The sequence below is a fragment of the Malaclemys terrapin genome, chromosome 3 (assembly GCF_027887155.1).
Source record: "Malaclemys terrapin pileata isolate rMalTer1 chromosome 3, rMalTer1.hap1, whole genome shotgun sequence".
In the NCBI taxonomy this organism is placed as follows: Eukaryota; Metazoa; Chordata; order Testudines; family Emydidae; genus Malaclemys; species Malaclemys terrapin.
This window is the reverse complement of record NC_071507.1, coordinates 88,397,063-88,424,241: the sequence shown is the minus strand read 5'-3', so window position 1 is coordinate 88,424,241 and position 27,179 is coordinate 88,397,063. Positions and strand designations below refer to the sequence as shown.

The 27,179-nt window shown below is 42.7% G+C and overlaps 1 protein-coding gene across 2 annotated transcripts in view; it reads right to left on the bottom strand.

Annotated features, from left to right (window-relative positions):
- The window catches only part of PRKN (parkin RBR E3 ubiquitin protein ligase), a 1,227,966-nt gene that overhangs the window by 719,600 nt on the left and 481,187 nt on the right, over window positions 1–27,179 (bottom strand). For both annotated transcript variants that reach the window (XM_054023728.1, XM_054023729.1), the window contains exon 4: window positions 23,792–23,910. In XM_054023728.1, the coding sequence (XP_053879703.1) occupies window positions 23,792–23,910 (119 nt within the window). The remainder of the gene's footprint in view (window positions 1–23,791; window positions 23,911–27,179) is intronic.

The window sequence follows — 27,179 nt, the reverse complement described above, 5'->3', positions numbered from 1 at the left end:
GTTAGCTCCCTGACTGAGGCACACTGAAATCAACAAGTAGACAGTGAAGAAGACTGTATGGTAGACTTGGCATGAATTCTAGGAATAGAATTTTGAACACAATACCATGAATAACTGCAGTCATAAATGCTCTGTGCTCTATCTGGGTTGGGTTATATAGCTGTGGAGCTTACTTTAGTATGTTAGGAAAATATCCCTCCAGAGATGTCTACATACACGTCTGTCCAACCAAATGATTCCCTTTCCTAACGGTGACCCTGACCACCCCATCTGTTATATGGCAAAGATGAATGAGACAGGGAGATACTCAGAACATGCTCACTTACACTAACATACTACCCAGGCTGGGCTTGAATTCAGCTGGTGCACAGCAATATGGCTTACCAGAACCTCTCTGAAGCTGCTGTCTTGTTCTCCAGAATCTCAGCTTTAATTTAAAAAAAATAATAATAAACACTACATCTCTAGCTGTTATAGTTGTGAAGAAAACATCAAAAATGTCAAATGAATATAGCCATTGCAGAGATGTCTGTTTGAACCTGTAGAGAGCCTGGAAAAAACATCTCTGAGAGGTGTGAGTTACATCATTCATCTCAGTGAGGTGTTAACTCAAATTCTCAGTGATGATAATTTAAATATCAACATAAGTAACTGAATAGTTACCAAGGTAAGAAAGGAAAGGGTGAATCATGAACTGTACAATTTTGCTGTCAGAGATCTCTATTGGCTTAATGTACAAAGAGCAATTTAATACTTTCACACATATTTGCTGCTGTGGTCAAATCTATGGAGAAGACCAGGATTTACTTAGACCAGCTAATACACATTAAAACTACAACTTGCCTGTCTACACAAGAATTTTAATACATATGAACATACTAGCTAACATGTAAAAAAGTAGGGCTGTCAAGCGATTAAAAAAATTAATCATGATTTATCATGCGATTAATCGCACTGTTAAACAATAATAGAATACCGTTTATTTAAATATTTCTGGATGTTTTCTACATTTTCAAATATATTCATTTCAGTTACAACACAGAATACAAAGTGTACAGTGCTCACGTTATATTTATTTTTGATTACAAATATTTGCATGGTAAAAAACAAAAGAAATTGTATTTTTCAATTCACCTAATACAAGTACTGTAGTGCAATCTCTGTAGAATTATGTATAAAACAGTAACTGCATTCAAAAATAAAACAATGTAAAATGTTACAGCCTGAAAGTCCACTCAGCCCTACTTCTTGTTCAGCCAATCGCTCAGACAAACAAGTTTGTTTACATTTGCAGGAGATAATGCTGCCTGCTTCTTGTTTACAATGTCACCTGAAAGTGAGAACAGGCGTTCTCATGGCACTGTTGTAGCCAGTGTCACAAGATATTTATGTGACAGATGCGCTAAAGATTCATATGTCCCTTCATTCTTTAATCATCATTCCAGGGGACATGCGTCCATGCTGATGACGGGTTCTGCTCAATAACAATCCAAAGCAGCTTTCTTTTTGGTAGTTTGGGTTCTGTAGTTTCCGCATCAGAGTGTTGCTCTTTTAAGACTTCTGAGAGCACGCTTCACACTTCATGTCTCTCAGATTTTGGAAGGCACTTCAGATTCTTAAACCTTGGGTCGAGTGCTGTAGCTATCTTTAGAAATCTCACATTGGTAGCTTCTTTGTGTTTTGTCAGATCTGCTGTGAAAGTGTTCTTAAAATGAACAACATGTGCTAAGCCATCATCCGAGACTGCTATAACATGAAATATATGGCAGAATGAGGGTAAAACAGAGCAGGAGACATACAATTCTCCCCCAAGGAGTTCAATCAGAAATTTAATAAACACATTTTTTAAACAAGTGTCATCAGCATGGAAGCATGTCCTCTGGAATGGTGGCTGAAGCATGAAGGGCATATGAATGTTTAGCATACCTGGCACGTAAATGCAATGCCAGCTACAAAAGTGCCATCCAAATGCCTTGTTCTCACTTTCTGGTGACACTGTAAATAAGAAGAGGACAGCATTATCTCCTGTAAATGTCAACAAACTTGTTTGTCTTAGCTATTGGCTAAACAAGAAGTAGGACTGAGTGGCCTTGTAAGCTCTGAAGTTTTACATTATTTTGTTTTTGGAGTGCAGTTATGTAACAAACACAATTCTACATTTGTAAGTTGCACTTTCACAACAAAGACACTGCACTACAGTACTTGTATGAGGTGAACTGAAAAATACTATTTCTTTTGTTTATGCAAATATTTATAATAAAAATAATGTACACTTTGATTTTATTTACAACACAGAATATAATATATACGAAAATTTAGAAAAACATCCAAAATATTTAATACATTTCAATTGGTATTCTATCATTTAACAGTGTGATTAAAACTGCGATTCATCACAATTAATTTTTTTAATCGTGATTTAATTTTTTTTAGTTAATCGCGTGAGTTAACTGTGATTAAGCCCTAGTAAAAAGCAGATTTTTCTAACTGCAGACAAGGCCATTTTTGTGCCTCAAACAAGGGGCATTTAAGAGATGCCATCACTTATTTCTACCCCACTCCCCGTTAAGAAGGAAGTAGGCCCAATGGGCCTAGCAGAGCAAGTGGGCATATTCAAGCTCCACTGTGTGGGAGCCAAACTCAAAGAATACAGAAACCACACTATCACATTTTGACATCCACACAGTCTACTGTGAGTGGTGTCACATTTTGGTGATTCACATGGCTGGAGATAATTTTGTGGGTTGAACCTGGAAGAGTACGACCAGAATTTTTCTCCCACAATCTGATTCCTGACCCTAGCTGACTGTTACTCATTCCAAAAAGAAGCTTAAAGGGGCCACAGAATCCAAAGACATCTCCCTGGCTGGCTGTTCTGAAAAACCTGGCCAAAGAGACATGTCCCATCAGACTCAAAACATCTCCAAAGACAACCAAGAATGAGAGAACAGGAAAGTGCTCAGTCCCTGTCCCTACCCTCACCCCATAAAAAATGAATATATTCAGTTCTTATTTTTAATAAAACTAGAAGGAAATCAGTCTTGATCCCTTCTTTGCCTGCTGCTTGTACCACATAAGAGTATTACTACTGCATTCATAGGGTTGTAGTAACTTGCTGCATGGCCTCAGCAGTGGAGAGAGACAGATGATCAGAGAGGTCATGTATATTTGCTCTCCACCTCCAAGCAGCTCCACAACTCCATTCCAAGCAGTGGGGCATTTTTCCTTCTCTATCTCCAAACCAGAGATGTGACCCCGACAGCTATGTAAACTGTAAGCAGGGCTGGGTCTAAGAGATGGCATTGTGGATACAGAATGTTATGACAGAGTGAGAGGACAGAATTAAATTATATGGCAAATACTATATCAAGTAGCATAAAACATTACCAGCTTTCAGTGATTATTTAAGTACTCATTCTCCTCATTCAATTAAAGTCATTGCTATGCTATTTCGTATTACTGAAAAAGGGCCCATTGTTTATATAACTGATATAGAAATGTAACCATTAACAAAATTAAAAAAAAATAATGTTATGAAGCATGAAATAAAATATTGGCAGTAGTAAGAGTGTGTTTTCAAGATAGGAAATGTGCAAGTACTATGTGCAAAATACTATATTTTCAGTAGCTTATTAGGAAGAATTTTCGAACTCTCACCGACCAGTTATTTGTCATTCATTATAAGGGACTTGGAGTATTCTGGAGCCTTCTTCCTGCCACAAATGTCAAGTGACAGGCAGCCTACTCTAAATGAGAAGCTTTCCACGGTGTCAGAGGACCAAAATGCACCTACTTTCGTCTCTTAATATTGTGAGATGGAAAGTAATAGGTAAATGTAACATCCGTAACATGACATCCAACAGAACACAGCAGCAGCCTCACAGCTCCATCAGCATCCATCCATCCATGGACAAGAAAAAGAAAAGGGACAAAAATGCATCTCAGGTCCAAAAACAAGCTGACACAGCTGTACAAAATATTTTAAATTAAAAAAAAAATCTTCTTGGGTTCTGAAGGGAGACAGAGCAGCAGAAGTATGCAGGGGGTTACGGAGTGGAATTCAGATACAGTGGCAGCGGATGCAGTTCCATTAGTTTCAATAGAGCGGCCACTGTTTTCATCAGATGTGAATATATCCTATAGTGTCCAGAGAAGCTAAACTCATTTCTAAAGGATGAGGAACACCTGAAAACCACAGTAGATTTTTTTTTTAAAGTTCCCTTCAGCTTATAGTAGATGGAAACGTCTCCGACAATGTGAGGTCCTCAAGCAGCACTACGGAGGATATTAGGACTACAGAACATCAGTGGTCTATCCCTGCAATATAAGCACAATCCATCATAAGGCCAGTAACTAAGGGTGGAATCTTAAAGTCTTTACCTAGAGCTTATTTAGACAAAGCTCTTTCTTTATCTTGTTTTCAATTTTTACTTACCCAGTTCCAATATCACCTACATTTGTAGCACCGCCATAGATGCCAATGGAGTTACAATAACATGAAAGCACTGTGTAAGCCAGTGGAATCAGGTTCACTGGCAGTATTTGAAGTCAATGGGTGCTTGCCTGAGTAAGACCAGGGCAAAGTTTTAATAAGGACTTCAGAATTTGGCCCTAAGTGCAGGATTCTGTATGATACTGAGCACTCTCTGCTCCCCTTGAAGTCAACAGTTGAAGGGAGACACAGCACTTCGCAAAATTGTCAACATATGTATTTCCTTTTTCCTAGGTCATGGCCAAGAGCCCATGACCCTTTCTTACTTTTGTTTTTTCACTAAAGCCCAACGTTAACTTTGTGCATTTGCTTTGCATTGCTAAGACTTTAAAAAAAATCCACATCTGATTGTTATCACTACTCATTTCTCCACAAAGAGGGATCTCTGTGTACTTACGACCTGAACAAGGGCTACTGCTAAAAAATGTGATACTCTATTATTAAAAAGAACCTGAATGCAACAAAATGCCAAAAACAGTATGAAACTGGTGACAAAGCTTTGCAAGCTATTTGTGAAAGTTGCTGGCAGGCTTGTGGGTGGTGTATAAAAGACTCCCATACTTATGCTCTTGATTAATTAGTGAAAGGAGGGAGAGGTTATACATTTTTAGCAACTGCTGTTTCTTTATAATTAAATTCAATCTGGTATATATCTCCCTTACAGCATCAGGTCATAAAATGTTCATAAAATGCAACCCTAGCTGTCATCCACAAATTACAAATTTTAAATGTTGGTGATTAAGTCTTTGTTTAAAAAGGTGTGTGTGTGTGTGGAGGGGGGCAGCTCTTTAGCTTTAAATAACTGTAGTCCCATAAGTTTTAAATTCACTTCCAACATCATATACTTAAATAATAATATGCAAATAGGCATGACGGTTAAAGAAGGTCTTAGAGAGTAAGGATGTTTTAAATGAATAAGTAATGTTTAAAATATCAGTCTGCATGCCAGGAAAAAAGAATGCTCAATTCAATTAAGCTGGTCATTCCCAGCTTCCACACAGAAAAGGATTACCATATACTTTAAGTTGAGGTCACCCAAAGCTTTGTGTGAGTTTTACACAGGTATTCACTTTCATGTCAACAAAATTTACTGGAACAAATGCTGGCTTACATTGTGCATTGCTACTTATGGAATAAGAGAGCTTCTTAAGAAACTTTTGCTACGATGCCATGTAAACGCTAATGCTAGTCAGTGTATTGACAATTTAAAAATGTTTTCACAACAGGTATGGCTCTTTTCAGAAAAGTTTGTAGTGGTGCTTCACATACACACTTTTGATGGCTTGACTATGTTAGTTTTACTTCAGCCAGTTCCCTATTTCCAAAAGGAAAATAAATATACATTAAAGAAGAGGCCTCTCAGCTATCACTGGAATAACCAGGTGGAATTTCAGAAGTGAAGTAATTCTGTTTTTAAGATATGGATTAAATATTTTTAAAAATGAATGTTTATGGTGTATGAAGGTGAGGGGCTGACAGCACTATCCTGAGTCTGGCACAATTGGCTCAGGCCTGCAAGCTGCTGAGCACTGATGAAAAAGGTGCAGCGGCAACGCACTACTTCTGAGAATTACATTTTTGCTCAGCACATGGACAGAAGTTTTGCACAGTCTAAAGAAACATGCATAATAGAACTCTACAGCTACAATAAACTGAGAACCAGTGAGCTAGGGAGCATGCTGGAAGATACAGGGGAAGAGGCAGGGTGTTGTCAGGGACCAGCAGCTTAAATTCAATCCTGTGCAAGCAAATGCTAGGAATAGTGGCCATTTGCATTATTGCAAGTTACCCCTGCTGGAGTTATGTTCTACCCAAGTGTTTGCCTCAGGAGGAAGTGAGATGAGACCATCATCAGTCCCAGACACAGAAATACTTACAGCAGTTCCCATGAAAATGTACTGGCTGAAATTGAATGCACTGGGTCTTTGTCCAGCTGGCAGGAAAAAGAAGATGGGGCTCCTTTAAGAATCCCTACTGAGTTTGGGTTATGAAGGAGGGGAAAGGGGGACTTACTTGAACAAAGCCAAAGCGGGAACAGGAAGTAGCTAGACTAGACATGCACTGGGAAAGGGAGAGGTACCCCAGCTCCGAGCCCAGCCCCTCTGAGCCGGGCACCCCCCCTGAGCCCAGCCCCCCCACAACCCTGACCCCCAGCTCCGAGCCCAGCCCTTCTGAGCTGGACACCCCCCTAACCCCATCTCCCCACAGCCCTGAGTCCAGCCCCTGTGAGCTGGGCACCCCCAACCCAGAGCCCAGCTCCCCACCCAGCCCTGGGCAACAGCAGCACCACCCGCAGGCAGCGACAGCCCATTGGCACCAACCATCATCATCACCCAGCAACAGCCCATTATGTAACTGCAAATGTATACATACCATTAAAGCATTTAATGTTTTTAAATAATGTATTTAGTGTATTTTCAAATTATTACAAATTAATTTTTGAATGTATTTCACTAGTTATTTTTTACATTTCCAAATACATGTTACTATAGTATTGCAACTTTTTTTTATGGAAGGGGCCCCCAAAATTGCTTTGCTCCAGGCCCCCTGAATCCTCTGGGCGGCCCTGGACTGGGACAACATTATTCCTCACAGTCTTCTGCACAATAACCTATCACCTATGCCTTGGGAGGTGTTCTTGCCAGCTGACCAGTGTGCAAAGCTCACTTCCTTCAAACTACTTCACTATGTTGGCTTGGAGTTAAGGTAGGTTCAGAAGCCTTTCTGCTGGCTGCACATTGCTATCTTGCTAAGGTGTGGATGACAGCAGTGGGAGGAAAAAGCAGGCAGGCACAAATTAAATTTCCTTGCACACTTCTGACAATGCACCTCAATCCGGATCTTCAACATTCCTGACATTCCAGAATTAGGCCCCTCCCAAACAAAAATTGCCCAATATGGTAATTCTTGTAATAGTGTTTTATAATTTGGAATGGTGTCCACTATGAACTGCATGAGACCATTAAACCTTTTGCACTTATGACCCAATTAGGTCCCACAAAGGGAAAGATTAATGTAACAATTACCATTTAATTCAATCAAGCTAATAAAGGAGGCAACATTTCCCACTGTTTAAAGGAAGAGACTAGCAGTCAGGAAAACTTAGTTCTATATCCCACTCTGTCACTGAACTGCTGGCATTTAAGTAGGGTTACCATATTTCAACAAGCAAAAAAGAGGACGGGAGGAGCCCCGCCCTAGCCCCGCCCCTGCCCCTCCCACTTCCCGCCCCCCCAGAACCTCCAACCCTCCCCCCGTTCCTTGTCCCCTGACTGCCCCCTCCTGGGACCCCTGCCCCTAACTGCCCCCCGGGACTCCACTCCCTATCTAAGCCTCCTGACTGCCCCAACCCTTATCCACACCCCCACCCCCAGACAGACCCCTGGGACTCCCACGCCCCATCCAACCACTCCCCACCCCCTGACAGCCCCCCCCAGAACTCCCAACCCATCTAAACCCCTCTGCTCCCTGTCCCCTGACTGCTCCGATCCCTCTCCCCACGCCTGTCCCCTGACAGCTCCCCCCCAGAACTCCCAGCCCCCTACCCCCCGCTCCTTGTCCCCTGACTGCCCCCTCCTGGGACCCCTGCTCCTAACTGCCCTCCAGAACCCCACCCCCTACCTAAGACTCCCTGTTCCTTATCCCCTAACTGCCCCCTCCTAAGACCCCCCCCAACTGCCCCCCAGGACCCTACCCCCTACCTCTACCCTGACTGCCCAAAACTTTCTCCACTCCCCTCCAAAAGCCCCCCCCCCGTTTCTTGACTGCCCCCTCCAGAACCTCCCTGTCCCTTCTCCTGCCCCCCCTTACCCTGCTGCTCAGAACAGGGTGTTGGGCTCTGTGCCAGCCGGACACATGGCTGAGCTCCCCAGCACAACAAAACCCGGTCCCTGGCCCTGCACAGGGCTGCCGGAGCGGGCTGCAGGAGGAAGAGCTGCCGGCCGGCTCAGAATGCAGGGAGGGGGGGGTGGGAGGAGGAAGCTGCTCCGGAGTCCAGCCCGGGACTTTCCTGCAGCCCTCCCAGCCGCTCGCTCTGCCGGGGGAGGGGGAAATCCCGGACATTGTGAGTGCTTTACAAATTCCCCACGGACGCTATTTTTAGCACACAAAAGGAGGACATGTCCGGGTAAATCCGGACGAATGGTAACCCTAATTTAAGGGATATCAAGAACTTGAAGTTTTTTAAACAAGCTTTTTTTTAACTAGTCATTGACAGAGGACCTTTAAACAGCATGTTTGGTTTTTTTTAAACCTTTTTTAAAAATATTGTTTTCAGTTCTCATGATGTTTACAAGGGTCTGTCTATTCAAGAGCAACACCCCTAAACACACTCAGTCCTGCACCATCCCTTCCATCTCTACACACATGCCTTCCTGCTGCCTCTTCAGATTTAGCTTTGCTGCTGTGACTCACACACCCTACTGCAGGGCATGCGAAAGTGTGCATGCTTATCTAAGGTCACCATGTTAGTGCAAGAGACAGGACATGCAACTGACCATCAGTAATACAATGAAATTGACTACAGTTGAAATCTGCTGTCTAATGCACAAAGTAAACAAACCGAAAGAAGAGAGTGTGTTTTTTTTAAAACTGTTGAGCCCTTTTAGCTGTAGTTATCTTAGGTGTCATTTAAAATTATACTCGCTACAAAATTTTCAGATGCTCAGGAGGGTCAGGATTCTCACAGGATAAGGAGTTCAACTAATGTGAAGTATGATTTTAGATTATATTAATAAATTATCAAGATCATCAAACAGATAAATGCACCAATTACATTAGAGTCTTGGACTCATGCCTCACACTCAGAAACTGATTGCAATACTTAATGGGGAGCAGCATTTTCATAGCCATTCAACTATGCACTTAAGAGGGGCGAGGGGAAGGAATTTCAACTGATAAGCAGCTTCGTGTCACACAAAGACCGCTTGGCAAAGGGTCCCCTGGTTTTTGTCAACAGTTCTCACCTCAGACCTGACAAACTCCTTACACCACACACATTTCTTGCAAGGCATTTCTGTATAAGGGATATCCCTGAGGTGTTTACAGAACGCTTGTAACTTGTCAAGACTCATATTCGTTGCAAGATGTATGTATAGGGAATATTAAAGGAACAATGTATTTATATGGAAAGTATGCTTGGAGTAGAAATTTGGAGTAGAAATTAATCACCGAGAGATAACAGGCATCAGGGGACGGACCATGCAAGCAAGAGGGAATTGTCAGTGAAATAACACAAAACTTAATTGACCAGCCTTGCTCCCTCCCAAAACTAACAATCAAAACCTCTTAGACATGAAAAAGGAACATTACAAGGTGCCCACATGCTCAAGGTTTAGCTGATCACCATATTTGGGGTTGGGAAGGAATCTTCCTCCAGGGCAGAGGCCCTAGGGGTTTTTCGCTTTCCTCTAGAGCATGGGGCAAGGGTCACTTGCTGGAGGATTCTCTGCACCTTGAAGTCTTTAAACCACGATTTGAGGACTTCAATAGCTCAGACATCGGTTAGGGGTTTGATACAGGAATGGGTGGGTGAGATTCTGTGGCCTGCGTTGTGCAGGAGGTCAGACTAAACCATCACAGTGGTCCCTTCTGACCTTAAAGTCTATGATTCTATGAACAGATAGAGCTTCGCCCTGGCTGTGAATAGAAACAAAAGACTATTTTTCAATGTAATAGAGTTTAGGAAAAGGCACTCTGGATCCATTCACCAAGGACAGCCCCTGGTACTTGTACAACCATTAAGCACTTACGGAATCAGGCAACACATGTGAAGGGGAGGTACTTTCATGAATGGTTTGGATCTTGGTTTTTGAGAAAGCAGCCTGCTCTGCATAGACTGAACTTGGGTGGTTGGGAAAGGGAGTAAGAATCTATTTTATTAAACAGTCAAAGTAACTATTGATAAGGATAGATATAGCTTCATGTTTTAGAATTTTGTTTTGAATTGTAACCACTTGTTTCCACAACTCACTCATTTCTATTTGAATCTTTATTTTTTCTTAAATAAACCTATTTTTGCTTTATCACAAGTGCTGTGTGCTTTACAGGAGCGGTGGTTTAAGGAAAAACTGGTAAATTAGGAAACACTGCACCCATTGGAGCAGAGGATCTGGAATTTCTATGAGTAGCCAGTACCAGAGGCTGGATATCACAGAGGATAAAATTAAAAAACATCCAGAAAACAGTGCATTGGGGACAGTAGAGCCCCTTTCTTTCTGGGCAGAGAAAGATCAGCATACAAAGGGACCCCTCCTTGCACAGATCTGGAAGGAACAATCGAGGCCCAATGCTAATAAATAATTATAATGGAACTAAGTCTCCTTTTCAAAGTCTCAGTTTCCTGTTATTCAGGCTGTCTGACAAAAAGCAGACCATCAGAATGAGAAAGCGGTAACTTGGGCATTTTGGGGAAGCAGGGGAAGGGGGCATAGGCAGCGAGTTACATTGGCCCATGGTGCCCATGCTCCACCAATGTTTGGGCTTATATTTTCAGAGCCATCCAGTCCATAGGCCGGACTGGGGCAACCGCTCCAGGCCCTGTGCTTCAGGGGGACGTGGGGTCCAGGGCTGCCCGGGTGGTTAGCAGGAGGCCTGGCATCAGCAGCAGCAAGCGAGCCGGCCCCAGCCCGCCCCGCTACGACTCCGCCCCTCCTCTTCCTGCCCCGCCCCCATTACACCCCTTCCCCCAAGCCCCTGCCCCACCTCTTTCCGGGAGCCGGCGGGGCGGGGCGAGCTGGGGCCAGGTTGCTCACTGCTGCCGGTGCTAGGACCCCCACTAACCCCTCAGACCACCCTGCACCCCGCATCCCCCTGAAGCGTGGGGACCCCCAAAGCGCAGGGCTCAGGGCAGTTGCCCCAGTCCATCCTATGGACAGGACAGCTCTGCTTGGACCCGTTCTGGGAACCACCAAAAATTATACAAAGCTGGTGCCCATGGAAGGGGGGCACAGGAAGGCTGAGAACAGCAATCCTAGAAAAGGCACAGATCAGGTGAGAACACATCTAAAATTATAGAAACATACATAGATGTTGAAACAGTCAATGAAAACTGTGAGGGAAATAAAAATCAGTACTCACCACATTTTTAAATCTGCACCTCACCTTTAATCACAGAACCAAAATATTTTAGTATATTTATAAAAAACTTGACTGGCTACTTTCCAATATATTCATTACATTAAGTTTAAATTTACGACAAATATTACCCTTTTGGAAATTTTGAGTAAAGCCATCTCAAACTCCTGGAATGAAGAACCTTTTGTCTTTTCAATTATATTGTTCTATTGAAACTCAGCTGGGAAAGTAAATGCAGGAGTACTTATGCCATGTATTCTGTTGTTTGGGATGGTAAAAAAAATGATGACTTGCCTGTATTTTAACTGTTGTTGAATGGGTGTATTCCACATAGGTGTGTGCGCATCCAGTACGACAGAGGCAGAGAATTTTCTGCAGCAGCACCTAACAGGCGCATGCACCCTGGACATTCTCGTGGCCTCTTATAAGGTTAAAGGCAACTTCTCTCAGTTTTTTCATACTGGAAACTCTGGTGCAAAGGGGATGGAGGGTGAGTCAGGAAATACACATGTGCAACTGCAGCTCGAAGAACAGTTACAATATAGGTAAGTAACTGTTTCCTTTTTGAGTGGCTGCATATGTGTATTGCACTCAGGTAACTCACAAACAATATCATTAAGATATTGAAGCAGTCATCATGGTGTAATAATGGGTGAAAGTATGCACCAAGGACTAAGTGACAGCCCTACAAATGTCCAGTATGGGGACATCTTTTAGAAAAAGCCACCAAAGTAGCTTGAGCTCTCGTTGAATGAATCGATAGTCTTTGTGGAGGAGGAAGTGTCCACTATGCTGTAAACTGAGGTAATGCAGGAAATAATCCACCTAGAAACCATCTGATGTAACTGCCTCACCTCTCATTATGTTGGCATAATCGATAAATAGTTGGAGACAAATGGAAAGGTTTAGTCCTGTCTAGATAAAAGGCTAATGCTCACCTTACATCCACAGTATGCAGACATTCATCCTTGTGTGTGCACAGTTTAGGGAAAAATACAAACCTACTATATTGTCTGATATTTGCTTTTCATCTCAATCACTTTAGTCAGGAGGATGTGGCTTCAAAACTACTTTATCTTTGAAAAAAATATTGTGTATGGCAGTCCTCCCATGAGAGCCTGAAGTTTACCAACTCTTCTGGCTGATGCGATGTCTAAGAGAAAAGATGTCTGACAACACAGATGAAGCAAAGAACATTTGAGCTTGTGCCTACCTGAGGGGCCCATTAAAGTAGTTAATACAGTGTTAAGGCCTAAGATGTCAATGAATCCTTTGCTGGAGGAAAGAGTTAAACAACCCCTTTAAAAAAAAATCTAGAAACCATCAGTTTAAAAAACAAACATGCACATACAAGACAACCTTCCATGAACTAAAGGATAATTTGCTGCTAAGTGGACTCTTAGGGAGCTTAGAGAAAGGCCCGAGGATTTCAGATGTAACAAGTACTCCAAAATGTCCTAAATCTAGGGTTACCATTCGTCCGGATTTACCCGGACATGTCCTCCTTTTGTGTGCTAAAAATAGCGTCCGGGGGGAATTTGTAAAGCACTCACAATGTCCGGGATTTCCCCCTCCCCCGGCAGAGCGAGCGGCTGGGAGGGCTGCAGGAAAGTCCCGGGCTGGACTCCGGAGCAGCTTCCTCCTCCCACTCCCCCCTCCCTGCATTCTGAGCCGGCCGGCAGCTCCTCCTCCTGCAGCCCGCTCTGGCAGCCCTGTGCAGGGCCAGGGACCGGGTTTTGTGTTGTGCTGGGGAGCTCAGCCATGTGTCCGGCTGGCACAGAGCCCAACACCCTGTTCTGAGCAGCAGGGTAAGGGGGGGCAGGAGAAGGGACAGGGAGGTTCTGGAGGGGGCAGTCAAGAAACGGGGGGGGGGGGCTTTTGGAGGGGAGTGGAGAAAGTTTTGGGCAGTCAGGGTAGAGGTAGGGGGTAGGGTCCTGGGGGGCAGTTGGGGGGGGTCTTAGGAGGGGGCAGTTAGGGGACAAGGAACAGGGAGTCTTAGGTAGGGGGTGGGGTTCTGGAGGGCAGTTAGGAGCAGGGGTCCCAGGAGGGGGCAGTCAGGGGACAAGGAGCGGGGGGTAGGGGGCTGGGAGTTCTGGGGGGGAGCTGTCAGGGGGCAGGAGTGGGGAGAGGGATCGGAGCAGTCAGGGGACAGGGAGCAGAGGGGTTTAGATGGGTTGGGAGTTCTGGGGGGGCTGTCAGGGGGCAGGAGTGTGGAGAGGGATCGGAGCAGTCAGGGGACAGGGAGCAGAGGGGTTTAGATGGGTTGGGAGTTCTGGGGGGGGGGGCTGTCAGGGGGTGGGGAGTGGTTGGATGGGGCATGGGAGTCCCAGGGGTCTGTCTGGGGGTGGGGGTGTGGATAAGGGTTGGGGCAGTCAGGGGACAAGAGGCAAGGAGGCTTAGATAGGGAGTGGAGTCCCGGGGGGCAGTTAGGGGCAGGGGTCCCAGGAGGGGGCAGTCAGGGGACAAGGAACGGGGGGAGGGTTGGGGGTTCTGGGGGGGCGGGAAGTGGGAGGGGCAGGGGCGGGGCTAGGGCGGGGCTCCTCCCATCCTCTTTTTTGCTTGTTGAAATATGGTAACCCTACCTAAATCATAGTTTCTGATGGAGATATCCTCCAGAAAGTGGGCTAGCTTGAAAACAACTTCCAGTTAGCTAAATAAGAGGGTCAAGAGGATTGCCTTTCTGCTATTAGGCAATACCTTCTGAATTGCTACAGAGCAGTTGTCCTTTGACTGATCTAACCAGTCAATAGCCATGTCAAAAGGTGCAGGCTTTTTGAGTCCGGGTGCAACATCTGTCCATGCTGTTGGGACAGCAGGTCTGGAAGAGGAAGCAGAAGGTACAGAGGCCAAATTGAGAGGCTGTGAAGATTAGAGAATCAGCAATGTTTCAACCACACAAAAGCTGTAAAAATTATCTTGGCATGGTTTTGTTTCAACTGTAGGATCACCTCTGGGATGAGCAGAATGGGGGGTAAGGGTAGCAGTGCAATGCATACATGAGACTGTCCCTATGATAGGAGAAATGCATAGTTTAATAAGCCTGGACTGTGACACGCTCAAAAACAAAATTGATGGACTTTCTTGGGACCAGCCTTGTGGCCTGCTCCATGAAGTGGGGTTTGAAGCACAGGTCTCTCTGAATCTGCATTCTGCTCTTGAATGAGAAGCAGATACTGCATCTCTCCTTAATGTGCCCCTCAATGAGGTTCAAAAGATAGCCTATAAGAGGATCACTATTTGGGACAGACACCCCACACAATGAGCAGTGCTTAAAGCCTGGAGAACACTGCATACCAACAGTGCCTAGCACAAAAACTAAAATGATAAAACACACTTTACAAAATAAAATATACTTAGTTAGCAGTTAGTAACTGTTAACACTGCTCTACAGCCAAAATGCTTCTGAAATAAATGTAGTCAAACTTTACTAATTCTGGGTCACCGAGAACGAAAATGATGCTTAAAATTGTTGATTGGCTCTAGTTTTCAAGATATGCTATTGGGTCAGTATATACGACCCTTGACTTGGGAATGGCGGAGGATAAGTGAGTTATAAAGGGAAGGGATTAAAATTTAAACCAGAAATGACTAAAATACATCTTTGACTGGATCTATGAATAAATCTGTGACTGGGTTTGGCCAGTACTTGCTTTTTAGGCAAAACAATGAATGATGCAATCTGAAGCTGGTATTGCGTCATACATGATATGAATTGCATCATGTTATTCCTAGAAGTCATGGATGATGCAATCCTAACGAAGCTTACATCACTCTGCTGAACAAATTGCCCTAGATCAGCTCTAGAAATCATACAGTGTCGTGCTCTCTTATTTGTCAGTGTTTGATTTTGCAAAGGGACACATTTCTGTTTAGCCAAAGTGAGCAGAGATGCCTCGTACTTGTGTGAACAGTGCAGATAACTTCTGCTATGTTTGTGGTGAAGTGATTTTTGCATCACAGAAGCACAGTATAACCACTATGGTTAAGAAAGCCTATCACCTTTATTTTGGCTGCAAAATTGGAGATCAGGACAAGAGGTGGGCCCCGCACATATTCTGCAACACTTGTGCAACAAATTTTCGCCAGTGGTTGAACAGGAAAATGAAATCTATGCCTTTTGCAGTGCCAATGCTTTGGAGAGAGCCAACAGATCATACCAGCAATTGTTACTTCTGCATGGTGCCTCCAGTTGGGAAAGGTGTGTCAAAGAAGAAAAAGTGGACTGTGCATTATCCAAACATTCCATCAGCTATATGCCCAGTACCCCACGGAAAAGGACTGCCGGTTCCTGATGCACCAGAATCATTCTCACTTGAGTCAGACGAGGAAGAGGATGAAACTTCTGGTCCTGAACCATCAATGTCACAGGAACCACATTTTCTCCCATCCTCCTCCTCTGAACCACACCTCATAACACAATGTGAACTGAATGACCTTGTCAGGGATTTGGAACTACCCAAGAGTAAGGCAGAGCTGTTGGGCTCCAGACTACAGCAGGTGATGTTAGGATTTCCATGTTCCGTGACTGTCAAAAGGATCTTGTCCCATTCTTCTTCATGGAAGGTGATCTTGTAGCCTGCAACAACATCGATGGTGTGATGGCAGCCCTCAACATCGTTCACGATCCCGATGAGTGGAGACTGTTCATTGATTCATCGAAGACTAGTCTTAAAGCTGTTTTACTGAATAATGGCAATGTTTTGCCATCAATTCCAGTTGGTCATGCAGTCCATATGAAGGAAACCTATGACAACATGAAACAACTTTTGAGGTGCATAAACTATGACCAACATCAGTGGCAGCTTTGTGGCAATTTGAAGGTTGTTGCTCTCTTGCTTGGTCTGCAGACTGGATACACAAAGTACTGCTGTTTTCTCTGCGAATGGGATAGTCGTGCAAGAGATTCCCACTACATCAAGAAAGATTGGCCACTCCGACAGTCATTGGAGCCTGGGAGGAAAAGTGTTCAGCATCCACCACTTGTTGAATCAAGGAAGATTTTGTTACCACCCTTACACATCAAGCTGGGTCTGATAAAGCACTTTGTCAAGGCCATTGACAAAACACAAGCAGCTTTCAAGTACCTCCATGGAAAATTTCCAAAGTTAAGTGAAGCTAAGATAAAGGAAGGTGTCTTTGTTGGTCCTCAGATTCGTGAACTTCTTCGAGATGATGCATTTGACCATGCACTGCGTGGCAAGGAAAAGACGGCATGGAAAGCCTTCCAATTAGTGGCAATAAATTTTCTCGGAAACAACAAGGCAGACAACTACAGGTTGTTGGTGGAAAACCTCCTCAAGGCATACCAAAGCCTTGGTTGCAACATGTCACTAAAGATACATTTTTTGCACTCTCATCTAGATTTTTTTCCACCAAACTGCGGAGCAGTGAGCGACAAGCACGGCGAGTGATTTCACCAGGACATTGCAACAATGGAGAAACGCTATCAGGGCAAATGGAGCCCATCAATGCTTGCAGACTATTGCTGGACAGTGACAAGAGATGCTCCATTTAATGAATACAAGAGACAAGCCAAGAAGCGCCGAGTAGACACTGAATAGGACTAAACTATGTACAGAATAGATTTTTGCCTTTTGTTTCATAATAAATGTTATTTATATAACCCTTTTGCTGATTTTTAAAGTGTTACATAAATAGGACAGGTGAAATATTATCATGTAAAGCAACCATAAACACATGAAAAGACCTAGGTTTACAATTTATGATTAAAACTCTACTATCTACACAATATACATAGACATAAAATGTAAAAACTTAAATATCTTAGAAACAGTAGCCAATCAGTTGTTTTAATTGTCATATTTGAATTCAGCACATCAAAATACATAATAAATAGCATATTTTATCTCTGAAGCAGATGACTTCTCAAAAATTGTAGACCAGTTCTATTTACAAATAGATAAAAAACTCAACTACCTAATGACGCAAAAGAAAACAAAAGTGAGGTAAAGTGCACTGGGAGCTCCAACTTGGGCCATGGGCAAGGAGAAGGAATTGGGGGGAGGGTCAGGGCTGTGCCACTCTGATAAAGCCTTGGGAGGGGACACAAGGACATACAGGGTGCAAGCACCGCTCCAACAGGTATTGCTGCAGAACGCTCTTCAGCTCTGGCACATATACACCTGAGAGGAATACATATGTGTAACCATGCAAAAAAACCATCCTAGGTGTAGATTAGAGCAGTGGGCACAAGCATTATAGAAAAATCTAAAGTAGATAGATTAGACAAAATACACCATTTCACTCTCTCTCAGAGGGGATCTCAAATTGCAGAAAAATATGAATCCTTTGAAAGTTGTAATATTGAACCAATCTTAATACTGGCAGATGCTGCTGCTACACAGTTTCCAGAGAGGTTCTGTACATGTCTAATGTAAAATATGCTAATAGAAAAACAAGCAGCTGCAGCCTGCTCATTTAGTGAAAATTAACAGCTTGTATATGTTCCTTATATTATTTACCCCATAGATGCCAAAATAACGTAGTCCAGGTAGATTGCAAACAGTGAGATATAAGAGGTTTGTTGAGAGATCTGCCATGTTAGAGCTTTTTATACTAAGGTCTTTATAGTAGGGTTGTTAGGAACTATGGAGAACAGAGTGGGGGGAAGAGACTCAGTCTTTTTTTTTAATTATCAAAATTAAGAGCAATGCTTAGAATCTTTCCAAATAAGAAAAGTGTGATGAGGGAATCTCAAATATGTGGAAGTTCAGTTAGATTTTGGCAAAGTTAAGACTACGCATATAAGAACTTCAAACCCTTAATGTTAGAATGGTTTCAAAATTTGACTCAGCTCAGATGTTACTGGGTTCAAGTTTGTAAGTAGAACCAAGAATGAGGAGAGTATCCAAAAATATTTTGTGGGGCAATGCCCCAGGAAGCCCACTGGTAAAACGTCTACTACGTGCAGGACAATTAGAGTCCCAGTTTTATTTCTGACATCATGTTTATGCTGTGTCAGCAATATGATAATGGACTGTCTCCTTTGAAGCCACAATCTCCAGTAACTTATAAGAAGTGGGTTGAGTTTTGGACAATTACATCACTAGAGACTGCAGCACTCAAAGTCCTGAAACTGGCACCAACTAGGATGGCTGAAGCAATGGAAAAGCGGAGAGAGAGACAGAAAGATGTGGAAAAAGGCATAAAGGGAAAAAAGGATTGGAAACAGAAGGGAGACGTTTGAAGAGGGAGGGAGGAAATGAGGACAGAAGAGGCAAGGGTATTGTGATAGGTTGTCAGATTTTAGGACTCTGTGGAAATGTTGAGCTATTCTGATGACTCACCCTGGCATATCAGATGGCTCTCATTAATTCCAACTCCTCAAAATAGAAGACAGAGCATCTGTGAGCTAAGAGAAAACTAGATGAAGAAATAGGAAGACCTGCAGAGACAAGCCCTAGGAATAATGAGCATGAAGAAGCTAATGCTAAGGTCTGTTTGAATCTGTAAATGCAATCCTGTCTCAGGACTTTATTGCTTAAGTCTCTGAAGCAGCAAAATAAAAACATACTCTGTAAAGTCAGGGAGTATGGACAAGACCCTAAGTTGTGCTCTGTGTTAGCAACACAAAGGGAAATGTGACAGTTCTTTAACAATTCCCTTCATTTTCTGCTATTAAAAACAGCATTTTTCTTCAGCAGCTTTGACATCTAGCTGACAATATAAATTTGAATATGAACCAAAGTTATAAATATGAGGTAAAGACAATTTTGAGTCAAGTTATTTTAATGTAGATTTGATTGAAACCATTACTGATTAAACATTAAAACGTAGCTTTGGTGAAAAAGATGGCCCAGTAAAATGTCTGTGAAGTGGAATCTAACTTCTTGGTTCTCTTGCAGCTCATTAATCTCTCATAAGGTGATAATACCTGAACTCTGGAAGGAACCTGAAAAGTTTGGGCTGCTTGGTGGAGCCACACTGTTCTTTTCTGCATGCCTTGGTATTTAAGAATAATAATTAAGATGAAAGTCAAAGAGAAACAAGTTTATCCCTATTTGTGTTCAAAGTCTTTCAAACAGCTCTCTGAATTATCCTCATTTTATAGCCTGAGAGACTGAGGCAGAAAGGTTAATGCCAAAAGAACCTGATTTTCAGAGGTGATGAAAACACAACCTCTAATGAAGTCAATGAGATCTGCAAATGCACAGCACCTCAGATAAAGTCAGGCCTCTTATTTAGGTCCCTATATATGGATACAGGCGTCTAACTTTGGACATACAAGACTGAAAATTTTGACCCAGGTGTTTAAGGCGGGGCATCCAGAACTTGAGACAGTCAAAATTAGAAAATACTTTTGAAAATCTTGACTAAAGTGACTTGCACAAAGCCATAAAGGGAATCACTGTTGGAACAGAGATTGGAGTCAGGAGACCTTACTCCATGCCCCTCTTTCTCTTTAGAGAGAAATACCCCTAAGAAAGTTCCATTAATTAGTTTCTCGAAATACAAAAAAGAGCGATCTTTCTCAAAGGTTCTGTGGGAGTCTTCAATTTACAATGCCACATATCATTAGAATTGACTGATTGAGATACATTTACAATTGTTCAGCTGGAATGCCTCAATATGTTTCTTCAAAGCCTCAATAATAAGTTAAAGGGACCCTCAAATGACTTAAGCATAACATTAAAGTTTTGTCTAAAAGACAGAAGTTTTTGAATAACAATTCAAATAACAATTTGGCGAGGTTTATCACACTTTATATTTAAATGAGGATAGACATTTTTCATTTAAAATGATCTCCCTTAAGCATTGGACATAAACACTCAGAAGCTATTGAACAAAAAATGGAAAGCAAAACCCACCACTCTTTGTGAACCAAAGTTAAGGCCAAATGTAGACACCTATTAAAAGTACCTTGATTTCCAAAGATGCCAAACAGCACACAAAGCCCCCTGAAATCTATGGGAGCTGTGGGTGCTCAGTTCTTCTGGAAAAAAAAATGAAACCACTTTTATAGCAACCTCAGGCGATAGACTTCAGGCAATATAAGAAAAGCTCTCACTCCCCAGTGTATAAGCAATAAAACTCCTCAAGCCTCAAACAAAAAGTCCTTTAAGTCGTCCCCTTTCTGGAGATATATGTACTTATTCAACCAACATCCTTCCTTTTTTAGGATGCAACCAAGTCCAATATAAGTGCTCAACATTTTGGAGGATAAAAGCAGAAGTACACAGTTACCACCTAAATCTCCATTCATGCACAATATTCACTACTTAATTCTTCTTCCTTTTATATATGGCAGCTGCTATTAGCAGGCTACCGCCCTATCCTTCCTTCTGGGTGGTAGTAATCCCCTCGGATTCCACCTGCTACCTGCTGGTCTCTCTGGGAACTGAATTTTTAGAACTCTGGTAAACATTTAACAAATCTTGATTGAAGATGTGAGGCTACAGACACTGGAACTCTGCTGACCAGACGAAGTCACAGTGGGCTAACCAAACCAGCATATAGATCCAAAGAACTAGTAACAACACATAGTATATTTATTGGCAATTGATCAGTCAGTACAGAGCCACATGAGGGAGCTGTTTATAGGTAAACAGGCATCTGTCGCATGAAACCAGAGCCAGATTTAGGGTCAGGCAACCTAGGCGACTGCTGGGGTGCCGGCCTGGGGAGCGCCTAACCCTGTAGGCAGCAGCCAAGCCAACTCTAAACTCACTTGGCACCTACATTTTTGCAGTAAAAGTTCCTTAGGTGCCTAAGTTTCTGCTTCTGGGCATGTACACTGCTGCCTCACTGGAGATGCCTAGACACATATCTCTTACCCAAGCCCAGAGTAATCCAAAAAATGGGAGAATATAGGCTTTCATCCACCTATCTTGTCTCTGGGGCCCAATCTCATAGGTGTATTCAGAGGTTTCCTACAGGGTCAGGTCCCATTCAAAACCTGGCATGGGGTAAATGAAGGTGGAGGTTCCCACTCTGCAGCCTGATGGTTAGGGCACCCACTTAGAGCAGTGGTTCTCAAACTGGGGCCGCCGCTTGTGTAGGGAAAGCCCCTGGCAGGCCGGGCCGGTTTGTTTACCTGCCGGGTCTGCAGATTCGGCCGATCGCGGCTCCCACTGGCCGCGGTTCACCACTCCAGGCCAATGGGGGCTGCGGGAAGCGGCATGGGACAAAGGAGTCCAGTCCTTCTGCTCCAACGACTAAATTATTTATACTCAGTGGAACAGCTTCAACAGGTGCGATTCTCACATCGGACTATGCCATGGCCCAGTAGTTAGAGCACTCTGAGAAAGCAGGGAGACCCCTGCTCAAATCCTCTCCCCCTTGTTGCCTAAGAGAGGAATTGAACCCAAGTTTCCTATTTGCCAGGTAAGTGCTCTAAACACTGGACTAAAGTTATACGTGGGTACGGTACTTCCTCTGGCCTTTTTGGGTGATGCGAGGCAGGTGCCTAACTCATTCTCACAAAAAATGACTTAAGTGCCCAGATCCACAAAAGGTGTAAGTGAGTTCTCACTCCAGCCCTGGAAACCTGGGCTGGCAAGCCCTCCTGGTGACTGAACAGCAGACACACTCCACCAGTACCTTCACCAAATATCTTTATTATTATTTCTTCTCTTATGTTCCAGGTACAGCACAATATAGCAGCAGATCAAAGTGTCCTTCCTCCTGCTCCCTGGCTCAGCCTTTTATGCTGCTTGCTTTCTTCTCTGAGCAATCCAGCTGGTGAACTAATTATCGCATCAGAATCCCTACAGGTGCAAGTGATCCCCACTAACCCAATCAGACTAACTCCCTACTACTTTAACTACCCAGTGCCCTGAGTGTGGTAAGTGACGAGCATGCAGGCTCCCCAAAGGGGGTCTATTTATAGCTGCTAATAGCACCCTACCACAGCACCTAAGCCTCCTTACTCCAGTAGAGGGGTTCCAGTTGTGGATTTCTAGCAGAGGTAGGTGCTTCCTAGCAGCCCTGACTTAAGTGTCGATCTCCATGAGAATGGAGGGGCTTAGCACACTCCCCTCTCATTGGCATCTCCTACTGGCTAACTTAGGCAGGGAGCAACCTAACATGCTGGCTTTTGTGCATCCTTAAGCTCCTATCTCTTAGACTTAGAATTCTGTTAGGCATTTGACCTGGTACTGAATGACATTTTGATTAAAAAAACTAGAATGATATAAAACTAACATGGCACACATTACATGGATTAAAAACTGATAGGTTTCAAAATGTGATTGTAAACAAGGAATCATCAAGTGTGTGTATTTTCAGTCCAGTCCTGCAAGGATTGTCACTTGGCCCTATACTATTTAACCTTTTTATCAATGACCTGGAAGTAAACAAAGTCATCACTGATCAAGATTGCATATGACAAAAATTGGGGTAGTGATAAAGAAGGATGTTGCTATATTGGAGAGGGTTCACAGAAGAGCCGCAAGAATGATTAGAGGATTGGAAAACATGCCTTAAAGTGATAGACTCAAACAACTCAAAGAGAAGGTTAAGGGTGACTGGATTATAGTCTATAATAATCTACATGGGGAACAAATATTTAATAATGGGCTCTTCAGTCTAGCAGAGAAAGGTATAACACGATCCAATGGCTGGAAGTTGTAACTAAACGAATTCAGTCTGGAAATAAGGCACACATTTTTAACTGTCAGTGTAATTAGCCACTGGAACAATTTACCATGGGCCGTGGTGAATTCTCTACCATTCGCAATTTTAAAATCAAGTTTGCATGTTTTTCTAAAAGATCCACTCAAGGAATTATTTTGGTGAAATTCTATAGCCTGTGTTATACAAGATGATTACAGTGGTCCACTCTGGAATTTTCTGAATCTCTCCCCATTCATTGTATAGGGATCTAGGTGCCTAACTCAGGTTTTGTGAATCACAATGTTGTTACAGTGATATTCTAGGTGCTTAAAAGTCCCTTGTGGATCCAGGTCTCAGCACCTAATGCTCAGAGTCTTGTGGAACCCAGATGTAATATGCCCACTGGACTTCCCACAGTGCATAAAATTAAGCACCTGCTCAAGTCTTTGCAAAATCAGAGTGCAAGTTTGAAAAGTTTTCCATGAATGAACTGAGCAAAAAAATAAAAAAATAAGTGGAAGTGGAAGGATAAATAAAATGTTTACAAATCTTTGATTTCATCTTCGAAGCTATAAACAGCAGTTAATATGTTTATATTATTTCTCAATACATAATTTTTACCTCTTTAAAAACTTGAAATCTCTTGCTTACCCTTGTCAGAGTCAGTGTCCCTTCTTTACATGTACTGCAACGGACCCGCAGTTTTCCAGGCTTCACAGTTTGGCAGAAACTTTTGCAGAAAACATAAAAACTGTTGTAACTAGCTGCACCTGTTGGAAAGAAAACAAAGAAAACAATTTGCACTGAAATCAGAACTAGTCTGGAGTGTTTTAAAACAAACAAACTGAAAAATAAATTAACAGAATCATAGATTTAAAAGGCCAGAAGAGTGTGATCATCTACTCTGTCCTCTTGCGTAACACGTCACAGGACTTCCATATATTAATTTCTGCCTCAAGTCCCACAGCTGTGGTTGAACTAGAGCATATCTTCTTTAAATTTAATTTTTAGCCTACTAAAAATTATAAGTTATTTGCACTCTCCCTGCTAAAACCACCCTTGTCTGGTCTTTGGGATAGTAGCAAGAGTGTTATTCCTGGTGCCTACCCTTAAAGGCCAACACCCATAATGGTATGGACTTTTTGAACCCCTGCAAGCAAGAAGAGGTGGTTTCACAGGCCCTGGGAAGAGGATTGTGATCCAGAAAATGGAACAGGGTGAAGATATTTGTAGTCCTGCTTGTTGGACTCTTATTTAACCCAGTGGGGGAAGGGGAAGGCTTTTTGATTTGGCCAGAAGATGAAACTAAGTAACCAGTCAGAGGGAGACCACTGACAGCGAGAGGAAAACTGAGTCTGAGGCTACTGATCCAGGGGTTCACAAAGACACTGTCTTCTGTTTTTAAAAGCTATAGCACCCAAGCTGCCATTAATGGCACCTATGCTACCTGAAACGCCCTCTAAGTTGGCTGCCTGCAGCTAAGCAGCGTGTGTGACCTCCAGCCCCTAGGAAGGATAGCTCAACAGCATTAATGGCAGCATGTTCTAAACCTAGCCACAAGTCTGAGAATAAGGAACTACTGCATTTGACTCCTGATTCTGAGGCAGTGCTTAACCATTCTCCTTTTGTTTCTCTGTCTGCAAAGAGGAGCTGGGTACTGCTTACCTACCTCACATGTTGGGGGGGGGGTGATGATTAACGAGAAGAGTTTCAAAGATACAAAGGGAAGTTAGATATACAAATCCCATTGACTTTCAGTAGAAGTTGAATGCCTGATTCCCCCCGGGCCTTTGAAAATCTCCCCCCCTAAATAGTTAGTAATATGTTAAGTAATCTTGTATAAATGTTAAAGCTTTGTAGGATTGTGCCCAATGGTTGAAATCTCCAGAAACATTTACTTCCCAGTTTTTAATTGTTTGTTTGTCAACCCATGGAACCGTTTGCCAGAGGATGTTGTGAAGGCCAAGACTATAACAGGGTTCAAAAAAGAACTAGATAAGTTCATGGAGGATAGGTCCATCAATGACTATTAGCCAGGATGGGCAGAGATGGTGTCCTTAGTTTCTGTTTGCCAGAAGCTCGGAATGGAAGACAGGGGATGGATCACTTGACGATTATCTGTTCTGTTCATTCCCTCTGCGGCACCTGGCATTGGCCACTGTCGGAAGACAGGATACTGGCCTAGATGGACCTTTGGTCTGACCCAGTATGGTCTTATGATTTTAATTTTACTCACCAATAACACATTGAAAACACATTGAAAACATGCTTAAAGTGTCAGGTTACCAAACATGAACTTTTCCATTACCTTAGTGAAGAGGAAATCTTTCAGCATGAGTCACACAATTACATGAAAACTGAAAGATGACAAGTCATGGGTGATTCATCTATTGAATTAATTCATAATATGATAATGGTAAATTCTTGAGTATTAACTTCTTGCAATCAGTCTGATGATCTTCATGCTATTTATTTACCCGCAACTTACGGACTGAATCTTATTTACTAGTACCAGTAAGGTGGGGCAGCAGGAAGAAGAGAGAATTATCTGCTTTGCTTGCTAGCCAAAAAAATTCACAAGTATCTATGCTCGTCTCCATTTTTTCTTTTAGTAATATGACATTTGAGTAGCTTTGGATCACACACTGAGCTACCTCAGAAAATATTAGGTGTAATAATGTAAAGTAAACCATATTTACTACATTTTTGCATGCCCTTCAGAATAATAAAGAGAATGTGTACTGTTATATGTTATTTGAAACCAATTCCATGTTATTCACATTCAGGAATTCCCTAAACGACCTGATGCAACTAGTTCCCAAACCTTAATTACTCACAGGGCTGTACAGGAAAAAAAGTAAAATCTTCCAAAAGAAAAAGAAATGACTCCAGAGAACACTTACATTATTGAAAGAAGGCATTTTCCAGTGAGCACTTAATAATATTAAAAAAACCCATCTCTGATCAGTGTCCAAACCTGCAGGAACACAAAATGCTCTTCCAGAGGGCAACAGTAATGTCCTTAATATCCTCTTCACTTATATTACCCCCTAAGAATTTTTATTATGCTTCTCTGAGGGAAAATAAATGACCGCAGAAGGACACAACAGATAACAGGATTTTCAACTGAATTTAGACCTTGTGAAAGTTGCTGGATATAGTTCTGTAAATTAAATGAAGTCCTCTCCTTATCCTTTCAGCAGGTACAACACAAGCAGCAACAGTGCATGTCTCTCCACAGTGCTCTATCAATGTGCTCTGAGTTGCGGGTGGCACCTTTAAGAATAAGAGGGAAGTCAATCCGCTTGCCCATTCAATACTTGTTATCTCTGCTGAGGGCCTCAATTAGTGCCAAATGTGACAGAGTTTTGAAAATCTGGATATCCATCCACTAGTAATCACACTGAGACCCCCAACTTGTTTGCCTAGGGTGACTAAATGACTTGCAGGCACTACTAACCTGGGCTGAATTTGAGCTAAGATCCAAAGAAATAAAACACTGTGTATTGAAAAAGATTAAAGGCGGTCTGCAAACTGGTCAGTCTTTCCTTTTTGCATCTCCTGAACATGGGAACAGCAAGATAGTCAACAAAACAAAAATGCAGCACAAATATTTCATGTATCAAGTAGTCACAACCGTAGTTTGCTGCTGCAGGAGGTCATCAAGATAATCATGGTCATTAGAGTTGGCTTCCTTTGGCTCCCCACTTTCAGATGCACAAAATATAACTTCAACACAGAGGGAGATTGAGCCCCAGATCTATTTTTGCATCTCCATTTCCCACCTTTTGGCTCTGCTAACAATGCCACTTTGATATCCAGTTAATTTGCTTTTCCTATAAATGACGTCACACCTTCTTCCACATCAGCCCTGCTGCTTAGAATGCTCATTCTGACTGGATCCACAAGGTCATTACCCGCTCTCCTTATTCAAATCCATCCTCAAGAGTCATAGCATAAATAGGTCTCATGTGAAATTAACTAAGTCATCAAACACCACACATAATGCTGTACGCTAGCCCTCATGGAGGAAAGTAAA